At 40.2% G+C, this 23,230-nt stretch overlaps 1 protein-coding gene across 5 annotated transcripts in view; it reads left to right on the top strand.

Moving 5' to 3' along the window:
* The window catches only part of ARID1B (AT rich interactive domain 1B (SWI1-like)), a 302,974-nt gene that overhangs the window by 139,637 nt on the left and 140,107 nt on the right, over positions 1 to 23,230 (top strand). For 4 of the 5 annotated variants that reach the window (XM_010581860.1, XM_010581859.1, XM_010581858.1 and 1 more), the window contains exon 4: positions 13,352 to 13,393. The exons of the other annotated variant lie outside the window; for it this stretch is intronic. In XM_010581860.1, coding sequence (XP_010580162.1) covers positions 13,352 to 13,393 — 42 coding nt within the window. The remainder of the gene's footprint in view (positions 1 to 13,351; positions 13,394 to 23,230) is intronic. 5 annotated transcript variants of the gene reach the window in all.

The raw sequence follows: 23,230 nt of genomic DNA, 5'->3' as shown, positions 1-23,230 counted from the left end.
GAGTAGGAGGGACAGAAGTTCTGACAGGGCAGGTACTGATTAGTTGCTGTCAGTCTGCACAGATTAACACCTATTTTTAGGTTTTTGAACCTCTTGAGTAATACTAGTTAAATTGGCACAGGTTAATAAGTTGGGGTCCACAGAGCCTCTTAACTGTTCACTGTGAAATTTGAATTAAAGAGACAGTCTCACTTTGTCAAAACGATGGAAAACGTTTATGTACCAAACATTTACTGCATGTCCGTGTTTGTGTGCACGCGTGTACACACACAGACCATACATAGGTCTGGAAAACAAAAATTGAAATTAATTACTTTGGGCATGTTAACACAAACACCTGTAAAGTCAGAGGATCTTTGCAGAATAAATCTGCAGTGAAATAGGTTCTGAAAGGAAGCATCTTCTCTCTTCACTTTTAATACAAATGTTGCATTTAAAAATAAAGCTTAATCTTTGTTTTTTCATGCGTTTTCTCCCTGTCCTCCCCCCATTATATCATTACACTGTTACACTGACACCCACTGGTAAAAGTTGATCTGAGATCATGGTTGTAAATGGAGCCTCTTGATGAAGGGATAGCTATTAGGAAGAAAAAATAAAATGAGGACCAAAGAATAGCTTATTCCCCTTCCTCCCCCTGAAAAAAAAAAAGCCTTGCAATGTTTTTCTTTTTTTTTTTCTTTTTTTTTTTTTTTTGAGGCCTTTGTGTGTGGATGCTCCAAACGTAAGGGAGGCTGCAGTGTTTTTCTCTAAAAACGTAACAACATAGAAATAACCGCATTAGAAGCAGTTTATTTCTAGGCATTTATATGTTTGGGGACAGACAACAGGCTGGCACAGAGGAGAACAGGAGAAAGTAATTAGTATGTTAGTAACTGCTGTGTTTAACACTGTTTCCCAGGTAAAATAACTTGAAGAAAAGCAGAAATAGCGGTCATAGAAATATATTTGTGTGGGCACTGACCTGATTGTATCAAAGCGGAAATGAATGCCAGCGCTGTGCAAGTCTTATTTAGTCTGTTTACCATTTAATTCAAAGTTGTCAGTGGTCTTGAAAGCCACTTGTGTTGGAGAAACAAGGCTTATTTTATTGAAATCTACCACGGCACCAAAATCTTGTTTGTGAGAGTGTCGTTCCATAGCCCTGCCTAGCACAAGAACAATACCACGCAATTACACTGTTTCAGGCTCTGAAATAGGCTTTCTTCCAAGACACCCTCCCCTTATATTATCAGACGTGTTCCTATTAATGAAATGATTGATTGAAAATCTTCCTGTGTTTATGTTGTTTGGGCAGCAGTAGCTTGGATTTCCCCTGTCTAGACTAAAATTGTATCCAGTGGAGATGCATGGGACAGCTGTTTGTAAACTCAGGGTGAGACATAACAAATGAGCTGCAGCAAAACCTGTCCATGACTGGCTTCTGTATGAATACAGTGATATATTCTTTGTTTTAAGGGAGAAGGGGAGCCTCAATAGAAATAAATACAGAAACAAAATGGACTCCACAAAACATAAAAGTGTTGAAAAGACCTGCCAGGGCTGCACGGTTCAGAAATTAAAACTCTAGCCTTTCACCTTTGAGACTGTAGTTCAAGTCTTTCTTTACATTCTGAGTAAAATGAGCTTGAAATGAGTATAAAAAGCAGTTTCTGGGGTTGCCAGCTTACTGTTATAATTGGTGCAGATACCGGAATTGGAAAACAGGGTGAGTGCTGCAGTTTAGTTCTTCAGGAAAAGTTACAAGAAAAATCTCTACTCAGGTGCCTGCTGTATCCTCTTCTAAGCTAACCCATGCAATATATATGTGCATAAAGAAGAAATCTTTACAAAAATGGTCACTGGAGTTGGGGATTTATGCAAGGTTCTCGTGCCTGAACATGTACTGCCGCACTGAATATTACCTTATATGCACACCATCGTCCAGAAGTGCTAAGTTTAGAAAACTGCACAAGGCTGTTAGCAATTGATTTGTTTTGCTGGTTTACTTTGAATAATAATAAAAGCATGAATAGGGGGCTTACTTTGAAACTGAGACAGGCTGAAAAAAATGCTAGCTTGTATCCTGTAATTATCCAGAAGCACCCGTGTAGACCCAGAATAAAACTCACAGTACGGGCATAAAGCACAGTGAAGAATCAGAGTTTGTGAGGAGTTGGCATGTCAATAGCCTGCCACATCCTTTCTCCTCTCCTTTTTCCCCAAGTGGTGTTCTTGTTCTGTTTGCATAAAGAAACTGCAGCAAACAAATGAGAAAAGGGGAGGGGGAAGAATATTTATAGTTCATATTGCAGTATTCAAATAAAATACTAAAAATGCTATAAACAGTTTTATAGTCATTGTTTATGGACTCTAGAATTTTTAATATTCCAACATGTAATTGAATTCTGAAGCCAAGATTCTGCAATTAATCAGGCTTTTATAAGTGAGCCACTATTTGCTAGAAGTAACTTTGAGAAGAATTCGGACTTAATTTTGTTGTTGTTGTTGTTTATGCTTATAGCAAAAAAGTGAAATGGTGAAGTGGTCTGCAAAACCATATATTTGCACTTGCTTGGGTGAGCAAAAGTCCCAATTTGTATAAGTAGTTCAACGATTTGAGAAACCTAATTGTTTGATTCCTGTATGCAAATCTGGGCTTTGTGCACGTGAATCATGGAACGTGTGTTTTGGGAGGACATGTTTTCAGGGCTTGTGTTCACTTTTCTCTATTACAATGGATAGAGAACTCAAGTAAAATGGAAAAAACCACAAACACTTTGTTAGTTTATCTAGGCTTTTATTATTATGTGCCCTACATAGGACTGAAGTGACTTGTAGGAATGTTTGTATTTTTGCCTACCCCACTGAAATGTTCGGTGTAAGGCTGGACTAGATTTGAGAGCCGCTTTTTTCTTCAGTTCTGAGGAATTGTATTGCTGTTGTGAGCTGGAAGAGTGTGGAGGAGTTACGGCACTGACTGGAGCACTTGTTCTTTCTCAGTAAACTCTTAAATCCTGATACCAGAAGGGTCAAAAACTGGCCAGCTGTGACATCTGAATAATTTTTAAAGCAGTTAATCCAGTCAGAGTGTTTATCAATCTTTGTACCTCATGGGGAGGGGATGAGGATGCAGCCTAAAATAATTCAAGAGTAAAGCTCAGGTCATTGACAAAAATCGTTTAATTCAGCTGAGTCTTGTTCCACAGATTTACCTTTTCAAGGTACGGTGTGAAATACAGAACATTACCCAGGGGACTCCTCCTGTGTGGCTATTTGGCAGGTGTGTTGATACTTTGTTGTGCAAACCATCCCTTCCAAACCTGTGCTCTGGATCTGACAATGCCCAGATGATGCCCAAGTGAATTGCCCAGATGTTGTCAGTATCAGCCACCCTCTGTATATGGCATGATACTGATATGGGAGAAGGGGATGTCAGCAAGAGCTTTGTATCTAGTTGGGAAGGTAGGGACCAGGTTCTGAGAGCCTGTTAGGTCCCTGCTGGCAATTGCCTAGGCCATTTCCCCACATAATTTACAGTTGCTTGGGCCGCCATGGTTCTATTGTTGATCAAGTCACACTCCTATGGCAACAACATCAATTTAGCTGAGTATGCAATATCAGACATGCATTTAGTATGTTTTAATTATCTTCAGAGAAATATGTTTCAACTTTTTTTTTTTTTAATAAAGGTGTAGGCTTTCCTTGCTTTTAATTGTTGCTCATCTTCTTTCTGATCTGTTCCGATTGGTTGGGTTTTTTTCCCATTGAAGATGAAAATGGTCATTTTTCTGTTAACCAGTTTTCTCAAAATCATGCTTTCGAAAGTCCCGATTCACCAGTCTTACGAGGGAGGGTGGAGACGGGGAGCATAGGTATAATAAAGAATTGGTTTCCTCTCCTGACTCAGAACTAGGTTGTGAGCAAGTAGAACCATATACAATCTAGAAAAAAAGTTAATAAGAACATAAGCTGTATGTAGGGTAGGTCTTCTGGTGATAAATTTTGTCTTGGTGTGACTTTTTTGCTTATTGGTGTTTTATTCTCAAAGCGTACCACTTATTTCAGATAAACCAAAAGGAAAAATGAAACAGTTCTTGTAGGGCAGGAGTTGAAAGTACTGTGGAGATTGTGCTATATTACAAAAAGGTGCTCAAAAAAGTGGAGTTCTTTTCCTGTTATTTTTGAGATTCAGCTAGGTTGTGTAAGTTAACTCCATTAAAAGTAGGAATAAAGAACGTAGTTTATAGTTGGAATTGGTTGTGAGACACGGTAAAGGTTTTGAAGTTAAAACCATGTGTCTGCAACAGAGTGCTCCCTACACTGTGTGTGCCTCCTTGCCTAAAAAATCTTTTTAACCCACATACCCAAAATAATGTTGTCTAAGGTGCAGGAAGCTTTTTCTCCTGAGCACAATAGGAATATGTTGAATCTTTTGAAAACAGTTTCTGTTTTTCAAACACCTTCTCTTTTTCAGCATAGATAATTAACGCCTTCTTCACAGTGCTTGGTGCCCTTGATACATCTGTTACCTTTGACAGATCCTTTCTGTTTGCCACCTCTTCCTAACATGCTTCCAATATTTTCAGCACAAAATAGCTTAGGATCTTTGATGTTGCTTGTATACGAACTCAATTAAATAAGAAGGCTGCTGACAGAATGGTGTAGAGTTGAAACTTGAAGCTTTGTTTCTGTAAAGATTTTGTACTTGGTCACTTATCTTTAATTTTTGCTGCAAATTGTTTGACTTCTTTCAGGCAAGACTGTTAAGACGTGCAGTTTTATCTAGGACTGTATTTGTTTTCACTTTTACAGGTGGTATGTGTAGTAATTATGTAGAGGGGTAGGAAAAGGGAGCTGGGGAGTTCTCTGCAGTTGTAGTCTTAAACAGCAAAAAACCCTCCCCACTGGTGAGGGTGGCTTTAAAACATGCCTTTCTGGAATATTTGAAAGCATTATGGCACTGCAGCTGTTCAGTACCACCCCCTAGTTGCTGGTGGATGGCATCTTGTATTTATGCTAAACGACCCGACTTTGTCTGAAAAGGGCTATTAAGGGGTGTTCAGGTGGCCCCTGGGGTTGCTGAGCTGTGGCAGTGGGAACCTCCAGCCCTGCGAGTAGAGGGTGGTGGCATTTTAAGCCTTTTTGGTGTTTTCCATAGCAGGGTCCCTCTACAGCCTAACAGGGTGACAGCGCATAAAGGTGGCTGCTGGAGAGACCCTTTGCAGTGGACTTTGGTAGACAAGGTTCTATGATTCCCACTTTTGGAAGTAGGGAATTAAAATGAAATCATGGTGTTGAAATAAAAGAGTAAGAAATATAAATGGATTAGAAAAGGTGCGGACACAATACCTAAATAAAAGGTTTACCATGGCAGTAATTGTTACTGCTTATGTCACATGGTATAATGACAGTTTTTCAGGATTTCCCATATATTAGAATGCGTGAGAATGAAAGATTGGAATTCTGTTTTTATAGTATCTACCACTCTTTTCTTAAGGGGAATTAAACAGCGACTGCTCTGAAATTTGGGTCTAAGTACAACAATCATTTTGATCTCTACATTGTCAAATAAATATCAAAAGCTAATTTTCAGTACAGCTGCTCTGTTTCATGCAGCGTTCTGGTGTGGAAGAACTAATTGTACGTTACACAGCTTTACATATATATATGAAAAACAGTATGACAGAAAAATACAAAAGAATTTAAACTATGAATATATGTTTACAGAGGGAAAACGTGTATCTATATCTCTCTTTTACCCGTTTCATGTCCTAATGACAAGAGCAGATGAACATATTGCTGTCATGAATTTGCTGCTGATCAGCTGTTTATATGGTACCTACAGAGGAGTAAGTTATCACAGAATTGTAACGGATGGGAGCGTGCTCACAGATAGGTCTCATAGGTTCCCCTGCAGTGAGCGTGCCCTGAGCAGAGATGTACACAATCTCAAATGTCATTTTATCAGGGATTTGTAATGGTTGTTTCCTGGTGCAGACCTAAGTATGTTTGTACCTTTCTGTCTTTTTGAGCTTACAGGAATTGCCCCATTGCCCACAACATTTTTCTCCCGAGTTGCTTCTAATATATGTAATTCTGTTGTAAGTATTGCATCTCACAAGGCTGATGGTTATTGCCTTTAGTTAGCTAATATTTAGAGTTCAATTTTTTTGCTTCTTAGGGATTGGCCTTGTTCCCAGGATTTTGCAAAATATTTGCAATGGGAGACTAAACCAGCAGGTTAGTCAATAGCACGTCCAAGAATGTGTGTTCGGCACAATGTTAAAGATATGAATGATTTTTTGTTGTTGTTGTAAATCAGCTTCCCCCAAAACACTGGCATTTAAGAAAAAGTTTAAAAATATGAGCAGGACAGATCTGTTCCACTAAATAGCTTTTAAGAACATGAGGCATCGTTGTGTTTTATCTCGAACACTGGCTGACCAAGTACAGAGCTGCTTCAGCGAGCTGCGTCCTTGAGCCACTGTGTTGTCTGTACATGCTAATAAGGAGAATGAGGAGAATTAATAAGCAATTTGAGCTGCAGCATAGTTTCTTGAAAGATCTTTTCAAACCTTTTTAACACAAAGTAGCACACGAAGTTATTCTGTTGTTTAAAACAAGATCATTTTGTTACTTAATTTGTATTTTTTGAGCTAAAAGTTGTGTCTTCAAAAATTAACACTGATCTTTATTATTGCTAGATCTGGTGAGCTGAGAGATAAATGACTGATACCACAAAGAACAAACAAAATAAATGAAAGGGAAAGTCTAAGAAAATGTGGCTGCCAGATTTAATTAATAATTGCCCTGAACTGGGTCACATTGTATCCAGTTTTTACACAGGTCAAGCTGTGAGGAGATGGCATTTCCTTGACTGAAAGGCCTTGAGTAAGTAGTCTCAACGGACTTTGTATAGAAAGTGAAGAAATCTTAGCTGATCTATCCTTAATTCATGAGATTTATACTGTGTGACTGCCATGCCTTTATTTCAGGCATAGATTCAGGGTCATAACAAAGGTGTGTCTTTGGTGTATTTGTTCAAGGATTGCCCAGGGAACGTGCCCAGTCCTCACTTGCTACAGACTTGAAACCTAGCCTGAAGTACATGCATGATTGCCATTAAAAATAAACAAAACTGGTGGCAGGTAGCAGAGAAAAAGGGAAGGAAGGGTTGTCGCAGTTACCAAAGTTTATTCCTGCAGTTCTGCATGCATTAAAAGCTGTGTATGCCCTCAGTAAGACCTTGAAGAATTGCCAGAAACTAGTGTGGGTCATGTAGGTTTGTCCCTGCTCCAACAAGAAGGACAACCTTATCTTCTACAATTGCTGAATCCTAAATTACTTTAAAAGGAAGGCAAAGGGAGGAGATACCACAGCTAGTTAGGCTGGATTTTGTAAAGATATGAATGACTATAGCCATATTCATCATTGAAATAAACTTTCTAAGGACTTTGAAAAATGCAGACTGGTTTAACTTCTTGTCACCTTAGTTTAAAAAAGACAAGTTCGGAACTGGTGGTATGTGGGCGGTTAGGCTGATGGGAAAACCTTAAAAGCTGAGAATCTGTGCTAGAAAAGGATTATAAGGGTATATCTGCACCAAGCACTACAGCATCCTCCGTGTTTCACACTATCCAGGCTACTTCCTGGAGACAGCAAGACTGGTATGTGGAAATAGTAGTTGGAATTACGTTTGCATTGCTCTGCACCCCGACTAATGAGTCCCATTTATAAGTTGGTGGGACTACAAAGCCTCCCCCAACCTGCCACAAAGCCCTCTGTAAGTCAGAGGGCAAACGTGGGTACAAGAGCAAACAGTTTGATTATGAACTAGGCAGTGTGATGCGGTTTCTCTTACACGATTGAGCAAGAAGTGCACCCCAACGGCGAGAAGGTGATTTGACAGTAATTCGGGAGACAGCACCTGTATTTCCTCATTCTTTTTGGATTTTGTTATCACAGGGAAGAGAGTCCTTTCTGATCTGATTGATCTTTACTGAACAGGGAAAACAAAAGTATTGCAAAATGCAAGTATTAACATATACTTTTTTTTTTTTTTAGCACATTTTGGAAGTGCCAGAGGCATGCCTTTTTAGTAAGCAGGCAGTTGGCAAAAACCCTCCAGGTATCATAGAAGCCCTGTGCTATAATTTTCCTAGAATAATAACGTCAAACAAATGACAATAGAAAGCCTATAAAATTTGCAGCCAGCTGGGCAAATTCTTGTGTGTGACCCACAGAAACTCTTAAGTGCCCGTGCAGAATATTTTGTCTTGATCAGAGCTGCTCCAGTCTACTGCGTTTCTTGCCAGAGTAGCTGTAACCCCCTCACCTGCCAGCTGCAAATAGCGGCTCCATTAGATGAACTCTGAGGAGCTCCGATCCAAGTCTGAGAGCATTAAGTGTGTGTTGTATTGGGAGTTTTTGCCTGGGTAGTTAAATGTAGATCGATGATCCTTTTCAGTATTAGTGTTAACAGGATATTATATGGGAATCGGCATGCATCAGAAATTATTATTAGTGCTTATTTTCAGATTCCCCCAAAAAAAGATGGAGAGGGCTTCTGTGACCCATGTCTTTTGCAAGTAAGTTATTTTGTCCTTGCGTACTTGCTGCCTCATATTCTGTTGTTTGGATAACAGTCTGGGTATTAAGCATAGCTGTAATTTCTCCTGTTAACGGTATTCCACTTCCCGTGGCTCTTACTCAGTTCCACCTAATCCTATCTCAAACAAAATCTTGATGAGACAAGAAGGAGCTGGAGCGAGCTGAGGACCGAATCAATGCCGAGTATGGCTTTGGAGAAGACCAAATTATAATTCCTTGTGTCATCTGATCTCTAGGTTGTACAACTCTGTTCCAAAAAGGTATTGTTCAGCATTGCTCCTCAAGGTTTTGACCTATGTCTCAGCTTCTTTTCTTTTTGACAGGGAGGTAAAAATGACTTTGTGCATGATTTACTGTAAGTCTCTTGGTTGCGATGCAGTACTGTTTGCAAACTGGAGCTGTACGAGTCCTTTATTGAAAAGCAAACCAAAAATACTGAGTGAGTCTCATTACTTCTGACAAAAAAGAGACTCAGGACTACTCCCCAACTTGTTTCAGGGTGCTCCACACGTTACTCATCAGGAATCCTCCAGGCCGATGGGAGCACATTTATGAATTCTTTCATGTCGTAAAATAAAAAAAACTATTAAATGCTATTCTATTCTACTATTAAATTATAGAATATTCCATGAGCAGTAGTGATCTTGCCCACAGCTGCCCGTTTTAGAGACCATATAGGTTGTGCAGGGAGGTGGGAAGTTCATCTTGTCACCTGTTGGGAGGACCTGCAGAGTTTCTTGGCACCATCCCGGCCAGTGCCGGGGGGCTGCGCTCAGACCCGTCCCCCGTCCCTGGAGCACCTCAGCCAGGGGCGGGCAGCAGGGAGCAGTCTCTGGCAGGGGCGAAGTGCCCAGGCAGGACCTGCGTCCTCCAGCTGTGGGGTACTCCTGCTTACACCACTGCAGGTATGATTAATACACACAATTAATTGATCTGCAGCGTATGATTAATACACTCTAGAATACTGCCCCATCGCTTACCCCTTACCACTTACAGTAGCCTTCTAGCCTAGAATTGCAGGATACTGTAGTGTGGTTTGGATTGGTTTATTGGGAGCAAAAAGGCTGCTTGATTCTTTAGATAAACTGGAAAAACCACCTATGAACAGTGATTAAAAGTTGCTTTTACATAGAAATAAAATACAGGGCAAACAAGCTTATTCAACTGTAACACTGTACTGTGAGGAGTGGAGAGCAGACTGAAGCAAAGATTTGGAGCAGTACCTAGAGGAAAGCTACTGTATATGATACAGATATATATACATACGAAATCAACAGTCCTTCATTTAAAAACTAAGTCTGCTTTTTTAATGATACAGTGAATTTTTCACTGTAAAATCAAAACGCTCCCCTGCCCAAGGTAGTATATTCACATATGTAAAGTCAGAACAGACAACTGTAATAGGAAATGTTTAACTGCCACAAATAAGTATATGAGAAGTTCTTAATTAATATCTGATTATCTTGAAGCAATAATGAATCTGTTGTTCATTTTTTTGTTTATTGGAATGGAAGTGATATATTTTGAAGATGATTAAGAGAAAGATGGTACTTGCCTGATTCATAAGGAAGTTTTTCTGTTCTGCTTGGGTAATGTGGGTGCTGATTGAAGTACACTCTCATTCCCACTAGAGGGGGGTCCTCTCAGCCTAGGTTGTAATGCATTTTGGCTTTTTTTTTTTTTTTTTTTTGAAACTCAGCATGAGGAAAACCTCACATTGTCCCACATCTTGTTTCAGTACATTATACTGTGTGTCTTATGGTGTCAGCAGTTACTTGTGTCCTACTGATCTTAACTGCCTTTTATACAAAGAGGTGAAAACCAAAATGAATGGATTAACACACTAGTACACTGGTAAACACAGTAGTAACAAAGAATACGGAGGATGTTCTATTGCATCATCTGCAAGGTGAGGGTAAGTATTTATCACAGAAGTGATGTGATCACTCTTGGAAAAACAGAAGTGGCATTATCAGACCTGTACAATAACATTTTTTAATTAGAATTATTATCTACACCAACAGCTGCTCTCCGAACCATTTTATTGTCTCTGCAAGCGTTACATTTCTAAGCATAAAAGAAAGTATTTCTATATGTAAAAGAGACTAAGAGTATGTTGCATCAGCTTAAACTTCTGCTTTGATTTTTGATGTCACAGTTTGTTCCTCTTCTCAGTTTCTTGGTGAAAAGGAGGAGGATTGAGTTTTGTAAATGTGCTGGTTGTTGTGCCACGTTAATTCGTGCGTTTTGAAGCTATGGCAATCGCGAGCGTTCTCTTGGCCCTGAGCGAGCAGGAGCTGAATTAGCACAACTCATTTGTTGACAATACCACTGTAGTCTACGGTGAAGGTCCCCGCATGGTGAGGTGGCCTCTCTGCAGATGAGGCGGAGTGCGGAGCCCAAACAAAGGAGGCTCTGCCCCATCTGTCCTGGGTCAGTGCAGGAGCTGCGTGCCGTCCGCGGTGCGCTCCTGCAGCTGGGAGCCTTTGAGGGAGCGCGGGGCAGAGGGCAGGCAGCTCCGGGCAGGCAGCTCCGGGCAGGCAGCTCCGGGCAGGCAGCTCCGGGCAGGCTCGGCTCGGCCGGCCGTTAGCCCAGCTGGGACCGCTTGGGAAGGGGAGGAGGAGGATGGGACGGCAGGGCAAGGGAGGCAGGGTGGACCGGGGCTGGATTCAAGGAGGGAGTCGGAGAGGGACCCAGTGACACAGAGGGCTCCAGTTTTCCTAGTGAGTCTCTGGAACAGAAGCGTAGCAGAGCAATAAACGTTAATGGGTCTGGAGGTAGCATCTAGGGTATGTGACTGGCACAGTTACAGGGTGGAGAAAACTGTGTGAGTTTTGAACAAGATTGTTCAAGTGCTGGGGTCTGTCTAGTTACGATAGCTGGATGTTGTGCCAAAACAGTAAGCCTAGTGAAAATGAGCATTCACAGTTTAGGTGGGTACCACATTAACCCTAACCAGACTGCTTCTGATATAGGAATGACTTTTTTCAGAAGCCACTTGAGCACCTGAGTAGGGCGCTGTATTGTGTTACGCAGTCATACTGTTATTTCCAATCCAGTGGCTGATTATTCTCTTTTTGGCCCTGGGCAAGTCACTTAACCCTCTGTCTGTTTCTTCATCTGTAAGATATATTATGGATATTTATCAGTCTCACCAGGACTGATTGTTTAATATTTATAAAGTGCCTAAAGGATTAGAAGCTTAATATAAGTGGCTAATACATATCATTTTAGATTGATTTTATTTACTTGGATTCTTTTTTTTCTGCCTCCTATTGAATGAGATGCTATTTTGCAGCCTCTTACTGCCATTCCTGATCAGCTGGACAGGTCACAATTGGGTAACTTCAGGTTCATTTTCTTCTTTTATTCCTAGTTCCTATAAATGCTTTATCTCCTTCCCCCCTTTTTTTCCCTCCCTTTTTTAATTTAGAGATGAAGAGATACCATATGTTGCTAGATCATGGCATAAATATATTTAAGTGCTGCCATCATTGTTAGTTTATCAGCCTTTCCATTATAAACCCTCTTGTTCAGGGGTTTATAACTCTGGCATTATAACGTGCTTCAGGCTGAAACTTGACATCCATTTTTTCCCTCTTGATTTGCTTTAAATCCTTCACTCTTCTTAAGTTAAACTGGAGATTAGATACATTAGTTATAGTTTTACTAGTTGTATAAATTATAATGCAGCAGTAGGCATTTTTTAATAGGATGTAAATCAGAGAAACAGAGAATTTCCTAGTTGTTAAACTGTGAGCCTGGGAGTAGAAATCTGGAATTCCTTTCCTGAGTGTGTCCCTGGCTTGGCACATGACTGCTGAGAAATTATTTAACCTCTTTCTGCCTCACTCTTCTGTCTGTATATTGGGATGATGACATTTTCTACTTCACTGGTGTATTGGGAAGCTTAATTAATTAGAATTCATAAAAGCACCGAGATTCTCCGGTGAAAGGTGCTGAAGTGTGAAGTATTTTTAAGGAGTCCAATGAAAAATCGGCGTGCCTGCTTTTCTGCGTCTGTTGCCTGTTGTCCCAGATGAGCGCATATCAACTCTTGGAGCTGTGCGGTATGTGGCAACCAGCAAGGAGTTTGATTTGGAGCACCACTAGATGACCTAGCAGCTTGCTTTCCTCAAGCTTTCAAACAATCACTGTATCTTGCAGCTGGCTAGTCTCGTCCTTTGCCTGGGGAGTTTGTGTTCCCTGAATTCTGTGGTTTTCAAAGAATTCGCTGTGCTCAAGACGGGACAGGAGCCTGCAAGCAACACCTCTGCTGCAGTTTCCCACTAGTGCTGTTAGAACACTTGGTGCTGGTGCAGGAGTACACAGCCTGGTTAGAAGATAATGGGAGGGCAAGAGTTCAGATATTTCCGGCCTTATTTTATAGGGAGTTGGCGCGGCAGATCGTTCTGGTTGTGCTTGGGCAGCTTTTTGGTGTAGCCAAAACTCCATATGGAGAACAATGTCCCAGCTGTAGTACAGTAAATTTTGGGACACTGACAGGTACTCTTTACGTCATTTAGGTTGAGAAACCTTGTTTGTGTCATGAGGGATGCTTTCCGAGTTTCCTCTCTTAAGGGTTTCTGTTGTCAGCTGTTAGTTCAGCATGTCCTATCGTATGTAGGCTTCCTAGGGTTGACCCGGACTGGCATCTTCGTTTACAGATCTCTTTGCCTGGACTGTGGTGCTGTGCTCAGGAGAGAGACGTTCTTGGTGGTGGCTAAATTTGAATTTATCTTTCTCCTTATAATTTCAGGTTGAAGTCTTGGCCTCCGAGGATGCTACATTTGGACACAAGGTGTGTAGTTTGATGCAGTTTTGTTACATAGGTCCCATCAATTTAAATTGTTGGATGCGATGTCACAGAAGACGACAATTTTCAGCCTGAGAATTGAGGATCCTGTGACTTGCATCCATCAATTCAGAAACTTTCCCTGATGTGTGGTGATCTGAGAATGACACACAGGCTGGTTTAATCCTGTTATTTGGTATAAAACCTGTGAGCAAATTTTACTTGCAGAAGCCCATGTGGAAACATGGAACATTAGCTTTGTAGTAACTTTTAAGATTGGACTTGCCCAAATGCTGGATTTGTTCTTGTTCCATAGATTTGCAGCTCAAAAATTGTACTTGTTACCTGCTTTGCAGTCTGCTGACTGAGCCACTTTGTTCATGGTCCTTTTTCACAGTGCATCTCAAGTAGAAAGTAGTAACGTTGAACAGCTGCATCACCCTGTGTTCAATTGTAGATCAATGTATGGCACACAGTACGTAAGTTGGAAAGACCACTTTAGGCCTGCTCTGCTAAATGGATGGGCTGTATCCTAGTTATTGCTGTTTGGCCAGTGAGCATTACGGTGACGACCACGGTTTTAATTAAGCACTAATAGCAGATGATTTTAAGCAGGGCAGATTGTGTGTAGGCTATATCTAGTTCACTAGGAAGGGAGTGGATGGGGAGGGGAAGGAGGAGATTGTAGGAACAGTAGGCTAAATCACGACAGTGAAGAGTTTCCTGCTGCTGAAGGCCCACATGCTGTGATACTACTACAGGTGAGAAAATAGCAGTGCTATTGCTATCAAGGTAAAAAAAAAAAAATATCAAGAAAAGATGAAATAAGTTCTCCAGGTTTTTATAGAGTACAATAAACAAAATTAACCAACAGAAAAAAAAGCTTTAAAAACACCTAAATATTCATGATGCCAGAATTTACATTGTGTCCGTATTGTACATTTTTATGTTGATATGTGATAAAGTGATTTAAATAAATTATTAAAAAACAAACAGAGCTATTCCAGTATTATTTAAAGTATTTAACATATGGCAGTCTACAGTATTTTCTGGTTTTTATTTAATACCCAGCATCCATACAGAATATTCATTGAATATTTAATAAACCTGGAGGGTCAGCTCTTGTGAACTCATCTCCATAATCCTTCAGACTAGGTGGGTAAACAGAAAAATTACTGAAGTTTATTATAGGCAATCACTCTCACAACTAAAATGCTGTAGAGGAGGCTTCTTATTTTTTCATGGTTAGACTCGCAAGGTGTTTTTCAGTCTTGGAGTCATCTTGATGGACATCCTTTGAAACTCCTTTTTGTTACCAAAAGTTTTAAGAATTTTCTATTTCTAAGCTTCAGTTTTACAAAACCAAATCAGTATAACATCATCCTCCAGAGTCCCAAGCAACTTTTCTGAAAGACTCAGCTTCAGAACCAACAGGGTCTTTTTACTCTCTTAAAATAGTAGCTTTACATTATATAGTGAACTATATAGGTCTAGGAATGTCATGTAGTTTTTATCAATCAAGAAGAAAGGTAAATGTATCATCCCAAATTTGTTAATCCCAGAATTTATCTTAGCTATCTGTTTAGGCATGCTGTGAAAACACTTTATTTCCTCCTCTCCCTTAAGAAATGCTTCCTTTACTGTCTGTCTCAATGATAAATAAATGTTAGTGTCTCTGTTATATTAACAAATGAGTTGGTATGCCCACAGAGAATACCAATTTTTTTAACGAAAAATACTTTTATAAATTAGAAAAGAAGTTGGTATGGCGAATACCAGGTAACACAGTTGAGAAGGATGTAAGGTTAAGAGTTTGCACAATGTAATGCTTTCCTTGATACCAGATTTTAGCCTGAATTTTCCTTAAGGTCTGGTGGAGGCTGTTGAGGGGGCTGTCTTTACAGTTTTGGGTGTAGCATATGCCTCAGCTTGAAACATTGTAGGACCCCTCTGTATGGATAAGCAGAAGCATAATTTGCTGCAGGGGATGACTCTTCATTTGACTATATCCATTCCACCTATCCTTAGACCCTTACCACTTAGTTTTAGGCTTGTTGACAGGCTGTGTTGCCTGGAGATACTAGAATACTGTTTTTTTAAAAAAGGATATTTCTAGAGTGCTAAAAGAGCTTACAATGTTACCTATTAGTCTTAAATTCTCCATGATTTTAGTCTCATAGTAAATATGCATACTGACAGTGAATGGGGCTGTTTCCCAAGAAAATGCTCTGAATGAGACAGCAGAACATTGTTCAGCTTCACTGTAGTTGTCATCGGTGAAGTGAAGATCTCTGGTTGATGTAGTCTGCCCCTTGAATAGTTGAGTCTTTGATGATGACGATAAGCGCGTGTAGAAATCAGCTGCAGGATGCTTTTGATGTAAGATATGCATATTGATTTGGATAAAATAATTCTTATTTTAGAAAAGAAAATTGAAACAAAAGCTATTGTTTCGCAGTGTCAAAATACCCAGGGAAGAGGCACCTTGAAGTACCAAATCTTATCTTTACTCTGTAAGCACAGAATGGGTGCAAATTGCAGATCATTAGCAATAGTCCTTCAAAATGTTCCAGCCACACCACCTTTTTAATAAGAAAACAGTTTTCCCAAAAGGAAGGTGGAATATAAGGCATTTATTGGAGTAAAAATTACATTTTAATATAAACATTTTTTTTCATTTTGTGCATATGTGAGCCCAGTACTCTTCAATGGACCATGAAAATGTAAGCAGTTTTTCAATCAGTTTAAATAAAAGTTGTTGTTTGATAAGTGTAGACATGCACAGATTTGACAGCATTGCTGTCCAAACCTTTCCTTTGGTTGAATAGTAGGAAGCAAAACCATTCGGCTTTCTTTGCAACTAATTTTACAGGAGGAGGAAGCTGTTAGTGTGCTGTAACAGCTTTTTTGAAGATGGTACACGTGGTGTTCAGTTTAATTTACACATGGGTTTGTGTGTGTGTTTGTATGCATGTTTGTTTCTTAAAGAAGAGAAAAAAACAAAACATCCAGCTTCTGACTGATCCTTCTGTTTCAATATTTAGAAGGGTTGTGATATGTGCATGGTTGTATATGGAGAGATGTAGGGGAAATGACCATCTAGCAAATTACAAACAGCTGATAGGTGATCTGGGACAGACTTAACAGTTATGCCTGGTTCATTCAAATTCTGCTGAGTATAAACTTACATCTATAATAAGTTTCTTCAAAACCGAAGTTGCCAAGAAACGAATGTAGAGTAAGAGTGAATAGATGCAGTGGTATCTGCCTGAGTCTGCAGTCAACACACAGGAATGTTTTTCAAAGTTGGAAACTCCTTCAGTCCCATTAATCTTATTAAAGCCTAATGATGACATGTAAAATACTAAGAGTACCAATTTATTCTGTGTTTATTTTAGCTGGAATAGGAAGATATATTTTAGCAGATGGGACCAGTGTTCCCAGATGGTAGAGAAAATCAGGAGGGATACAAAGATGTGAAAAAGAAAGAAAAAAAGAGTAAGGTGCACAGAGCAGAAAAAAAAAGGTAAAAGGTTTAACCATTTTGAATGATGCTGATTTAAACACCAAGGAGTGAACAAATAAAAATAAGTGTCTGAGTTTTTTAAATCCTCCTAAGAGATTTAGATGCTCAATTTCCATTAGAACATTTTAATCCCTGAGGCAGAATTGAAAATCTTAGTCTGAAAGGTTGGTTATTATATAAAGATTCAACCCACAGTTTATTGTTGTAGGAGCCACATATTGGCATCAGTTGGAATTACGGTGTCGAATGCGGTGGCACATGCTCCATCCAGACAGGCTACAAATGGTGTCTGGCCCCGTCTAGAGAACGCAGTGCTCGACTTTTTAAATATTTGTGCTCGGTTTACTCCCGTCTTCTTTCCCTCCCTTTCCCTAAGGCTTTTACTGTCAGCATCTACCTGACCCAAATAACGTAGGGTAGAGGAGGCTTCATTCAGTTAAGCAGGGTGAGATCACCTTGTCCATGTGTCTCAACCTGCCTGTGGACGGGTAAAGTGCCACAAGCTCTGTTTGCAGAGACGGCCGCAGAGCCCGCCTACCGCAGCTAGTGCCGAGGTGCAGTGATCCCAGCTTAGTGCAGCATTAATATAAATAAGTTTGTTAATGGCAGTCCAGCAGCTACATGTCAGAAGGCTCACAACTTTGTGCAACAGGAAAAGAGACACTTATGTTCCCACAGTGGGGGAGCTCCACCAAGAACAGGACTCTCTTATTTGGTAGTGAGCTTTAATCCTTCCATTGTGTGTCGTTTTAAGCTGTGTTGTGATGTAATTGGCTTAATCATTACTATTATGTTGCTTTGCACAAGTTAAGATTGTAATTTGACATATGGAAATAAATGGCAACGGGATTAGAGATTTGCAGGTGTCATTTAAAAACAGGGGGCAGGGAAGAAAGCCTTTCATATTTTGCAAGCGGCGTGTTTGCTAATGTACAGAGGCAGAATTAACTACACAACTGCATCTCACGCTGTCTTGCAGTAGGAGCGAGCTTCACCTGTTTGTTTCTGGGACTGTGCTGCTGGGGTTGAGGAAAGAGAATCTCATTCTCGATGGATGTGCTCAGTGTAGAAGTGATTTTACGTTTCCTTTGCAGAAGACAAATACAGGAGAAAAGCTTTCTCTTTGATCGAGAAATCAGCATAATGGAGACACAGCTCTGTTAAAGAAATGCAGCAAGGGTGGCATTTCTGATGTGGCTGTGTCTTGTGTGGAGGAGCTTTCAGCATTATTCGTGGAACTAGCTGTATTTTTGTTTTGTGACACAGCATAAGGTGATGACTTTGTCTCCATAATTTAGTAACTCTAGAAGTTGTTGAGAGAGTTTATTCCTAATTCTTTCTAAGTATGCGCTGCTGGGATGCATTTTTTTAATGCTCTTTCTCTGATGGTTTTAAGAATCAACCGTGCTTAGGACTAAAATATCTGGTTTCCCTCCCAAACATGCTACTTTTACTTGAGTTTATTAAGATTTTTTTTTTTTTCTCTCCTCTACCTTGCAAATGCTGCTTTATTGCAACACTCAGCACACCACAGTGCATCTTCTGTAGCCCACTTGTTTTCATGGTCCCAGATAACAGAAGTTCAAATCCCGAGGGGAGATTTCAGCTACACAGTGTAGCTATGTGTCAGCTTCCTGGTTTGTAGCATAGGACACCAAAGAGAATACATTTGGTGGCTGACTGTGAGTTATGACTGTGCAAATCTAGAAGGAAACTGTTGTTCTAGGGGTATCCATAACACAGAAGCCTTGAGCTACGAGATGGAGTAGAGATGCCATTTGAGAAAATGTATTCTCAAGAGATTTTTTTTTCTTTTTTTTTTTTTCAATTTGTATTAGCTTGATTGCAACAAAATAGTATGTATTTATTGGAAAGAAGGAGAAAAGAAGCCATTGAAGGAGAAGAAAAAGTAGACATTAAAAATTGTTTTCTTTTAATTCACGCCTTGTTTAAGACCGCTTTCTTTTGTTGAAGACTCTAAGCAGCCTCTGCTTCTGCCATCTGCTGGTTGCTAATAAAAGTTGCATCTTCAAAGCCAAATTAAATTGTTTTAAAGCCAATTAATCCTTTTCAGAAGAGGATGTTTTCAAGTGTCTGAATTATCTCTGTCTTGATATGTTGACACTTGGAGTGTCTATGTGTGTGCTTAGTATATGGGAAAATATAGAGAAATGAGTCCTCATTTACATCTGACTGTGCACTGTTGACTTAGGTAGGAATCTGGAGGTTGTAAATAAATTTTTTGATTTGTTTCAGCTTAGAAAAAAATAGGTGTTCACATTAGCCTCCATTAACTTCTGTTTCACTACCCAGAGCAGAGTTAGGATTACGCGTTTCCCCAGTTCTGTTGTTGTTTTCTTTGTGCAGTTGTTTCACCTGAGGTGTTCAGATGACTAAGAGGATTTTCCAACCCTCTTTCTTTGAGTCATTTTTAAAGCTGTGTTTTAGGATTGCTGAAGTCTTCTGAGAGCCCTCTGCACTGGGTGTTTTCTAAGAGTAGAGAATGGCATTATAGCAGGGAGCAAGGTGCTCTTTCAGTATTCTTAGGGACTCTTTACAGATGTGTCAAATTGTTTTGAAGTAGTTATGACTAAGTAGCAGCAACTTGAACATGTTTCTGCCTGGACCTATGTGTATCACTGCTATGTTATTCAGGACAATCCAAGAACAGGCAAAACCAAGCAATTGTGATCATGTTTTAGAAATCTAATCTAAGTAATCAATAGTTCTTAATGTCTGGTAAGTTTAGTCTCAACAAATATCTCTGTGGTTTGGGGTTTTTTTTCCCAGTTAGTTTTATAGAAATTAAGAGGCACACCAGAGAGATTTAGAGCCCTAAGTTCCTCTCCATCTATTGTACAGTCCCAACTGTGGTCCAACTTTGTCCTGAGTGCTGCAGGTGTAGAAGAGCATATCTAACCACCTTGAATACGGAGGGTGAAATCAGAACAAGAGTGCTGTATCCCATCAAAATCCATTCCAAACAGCACCCGCTTGTTGTCATGTCCCACTCCTCACAGCTCACTCCTGCTTCCCATATAGAGAGGATCTTAAAGCTCTGTGGGAGGATGGAAAAAAAGTCAGAGCTTCTTAGAGGTCCTAGTGCCTCCTTGTGCAGTGGAGGTGGATCTGGACAATTCCAAAACAATCTTGCATGAAGAAGAAGGGATGGAATTACACATAGAACAGGAAAAAAAAAAAAAGTCATATGTTAGCTGAGAACCCCCAGATGCGAGAAAGTTAAGACACGCTGGATAAATGGTGTAGTAGCGGTTGGTTCTTTCCTCCTTGTGTCCTGTAGCCCACACTCCTGGACTGTAATCTCAGGAAAGACAAGACAAGGCAAGGCTGTAGGAAGAAACTGTCTCCAGTGGCAGTGTCCCTGTGCAAGTACAGCATGTCTGGCTTTCTTGGATATTCCCTTGTTTCTTCTCTTGCCAATGACCCAAACTAGTAATAAATACATGTTTAATGCTCCTTTTCAGCATGAAGCATCTCACGATGCTTGCAGAATAAAGACTGATGGCCTCAGGGTTAGACTTAGGCAGTCTGCATGGATATGTGGTAACATTTGTTTTACAAAGCTCCCCAGTGCTCTGTGGCAGGCTGGTGTGAGTGAGCACAGCTGGTGAACATCGTGCCCTCCTCAGCACCCTTCAACATTGCTGTCGCGTGGTTTGCCTAGTGCCGTGCAATCCCTTGGGATTAGCACTAAAAACATGTAAACCGCTAGCTTTCTTCCTCCATCGTCTCTACTTTATGGGAATATATAAAGATGATGAACAGCTTTCAACTCCAATACTGCACAGTTTATGTTACCAAGGTGTGGATGGGGCCACACTTTGGGTTTTGATAAAAGTTAAAAGCTCCCACCGCCTTTCTGAGAGTACTGGGGGCAGCAAGTGGTGTGCTGTTTTCTGGACCAGATCTGTATGCGATTCAAGGCAACCGTTCAGTTTTTGCTGAAGTGGTGTCTGTAAGTAAGAAGGCTTGGCAACTGGTTTTGCTTTTCTGATCGATCTGTATCCCTCTTCAGTCGGTTATTTCTCCTACATTTCTGTGGCAATTTAGGTTGCCGCATTGCTGAAGTGAACTGCTGCACCCTTGAACCACCCAGCTCATGTGGCAGCAGCACCAGCAGTCCGTACTTCCCCATGGTGCTTTTTTGAAGAGGTGGTCTGTAGTACGGTTTGCCCTTTCCAAACTCTGTAGAAGTGCCCCCAAAAGTGCCAAGTTCGGTACTGCTTTCGTGCATCACCTTGAGGGTTTGACTGAACCCACCATTTCCCACCAGTCGCTACAATGCAGTGACAGAAGTTACCACCAAAAAAAGAGAATTTATTTTCTCAAGTCTTCCTTCCATTCCTCTCTACATTTTTAACTGGTGCGCGCACTTAGGCGGCCGGAGTCTGGTGTGCTTGAGCTGGCTGCTGGTGCCTGGCTGGGCGTGCTCCCTCGCTCGGCTGCCGCCTCTTACCCTGTAACTGGGGTGATGCTGGCCTGATAGCGGGTCCTTTACAGTTCTGTGTGGCCCCTTTGATTTATACTGCTGGTTTGAACTTTGAGGGAGTATCAGATTTACCTAGAAGTCATCTAACAATTGGAACACCATGTTTGCTTGTAAATACCTGCACATTTTAAATAAATGTTGAGGCAGGTGGTCTCTTTGTTTGGGGGTGGGAAGAGGGCAAGACAGAGTATTTGCAAATAGTTTGCTGTTCCTTCTTGATTAGGAGAGCAGGTTAGACCAGATTTCTTTTTCTTCTGTAAATTCTGCCTGATTGCACAACTGGTGGGACCAGAACTGCTCCCTCCAGCAACCAACCCCACCTTGCTACAGGAAGCACGATCCAATTCATATTGCAACTTAAAAAACAACAACAAAGAAACCACAGATATTTATTTTGTTTTGGTTTGGGGTTTTTTTTAACTACTGTTCATTTGTTTGCTTTTTTTGTATAGCATTCTTTTCTTAACAGCATGAAATACATGTATAGAAGAAGATTCAGATTTCTGCTGTGTAGCTGCTTCCCCTGATTGCATAGTCGGCTTGTTAAAACTAATGCTAGGTTTGAAGAATAGGAATTGCAAAGAGGAACGTGAGAAAGTTGTTGGGTAAACAGATGTGATTTAGGTTTTCATTTTCCCTTTTTTTCCCTGAGACAAGGTCAGGTGTGTATCATGCTTTGGAGCTGTGCTTTGCTAGAAAAAGGGCTGTTGACATGCCACAGATTTCAAAGAGGAAAAATAATTACAATAATGCAGAATCTTGGGCTTTTTACTGAACGTACATTTCCTTTACAAAAAACCACCATTTTGTAACTTTGAAGCTTCAATTATTCCATTGTTCGTTTTTTAAGAATTTCTTCTTGTGAGACAGGGGTTTCTAGTGAATTGGGATTTTGATGGATAATTTTATTGGATTAGAATGACACTGGGAAATCTTGGTTTTCAAGGTCATTTCTTTGATTTTCTTGGTGAACAATTAATTATACAGGGTCTTAATATTTTCTTACATAGGAAGATCAAGATTACAGATGGTTTTGGCATGATTTTCATACTGTTGCAATGCTTTAAATTGTTTAATATCGTACACATGTAAACTCTGGTGATACGTTTCGAGTGTAACAATCGTTCTATGTGTTCTATGATTTTACTACTGAATCCTTGCTACTATCTGAAATGGAAAGCAGACGGATTTACAGTCTCTAGGAAAACTTGCCTTAACATTTTAATCTGAAGCAAAATAAGCATCATTCGTACTGTTCAATTTAATGTGACTGTTTTCATTCCACTGGCTGATTCCGCCCCCCCCACCACCCGCCCTTTATCAAGATCTGTTTGAATATCTCTGAGCCTCCTGTGGAACTTCCTCACAGTGTTATTCCTTGTGTCAGAACCAATGTACTGATTACCTTGTAAATCTAATCTATATTTAGAGTGGTTTTACAACTTCAGCCCTTGTGCAAGGCCTGTGCTCCGATGGAGGGATGTACACCTTAAAAACACTTGCGGGAAGAGCAGTTAGAATACATACTAATTTAAAAATTAATAAATGTATTTTGAGAAATGCGTGAACTGCTGCTTATGAAAGCAAGCAATGAAGTGGATCATGTGGAACTGGCTTTTGTCACATCTAAGTAACTAAATATCATTATAGCACATATGATTGTGTGCAAAAGCTTTACAGTGATGTAGGTATGCCTGTTTATATGCTTATTAACTTGTAGCTTTTTAGTTGTGGTGTGTGCAGAATGCTGCCAAGGTCAAAGTTGTTAAGCTGCCCCGAATAGTACTGAGGGAAGAAATTATGTTAG

This window comes from Haliaeetus leucocephalus, unplaced genomic scaffold (assembly GCF_000737465.1).
Source record: "Haliaeetus leucocephalus isolate CR32 unplaced genomic scaffold, Haliaeetus_leucocephalus-4.0 Scaffold819, whole genome shotgun sequence".
Classification (NCBI taxonomy): Eukaryota; Metazoa; Chordata; class Aves; order Accipitriformes; family Accipitridae; genus Haliaeetus; species Haliaeetus leucocephalus.
This window is presented reverse-complemented; position numbering and strand designations above follow the sequence as displayed.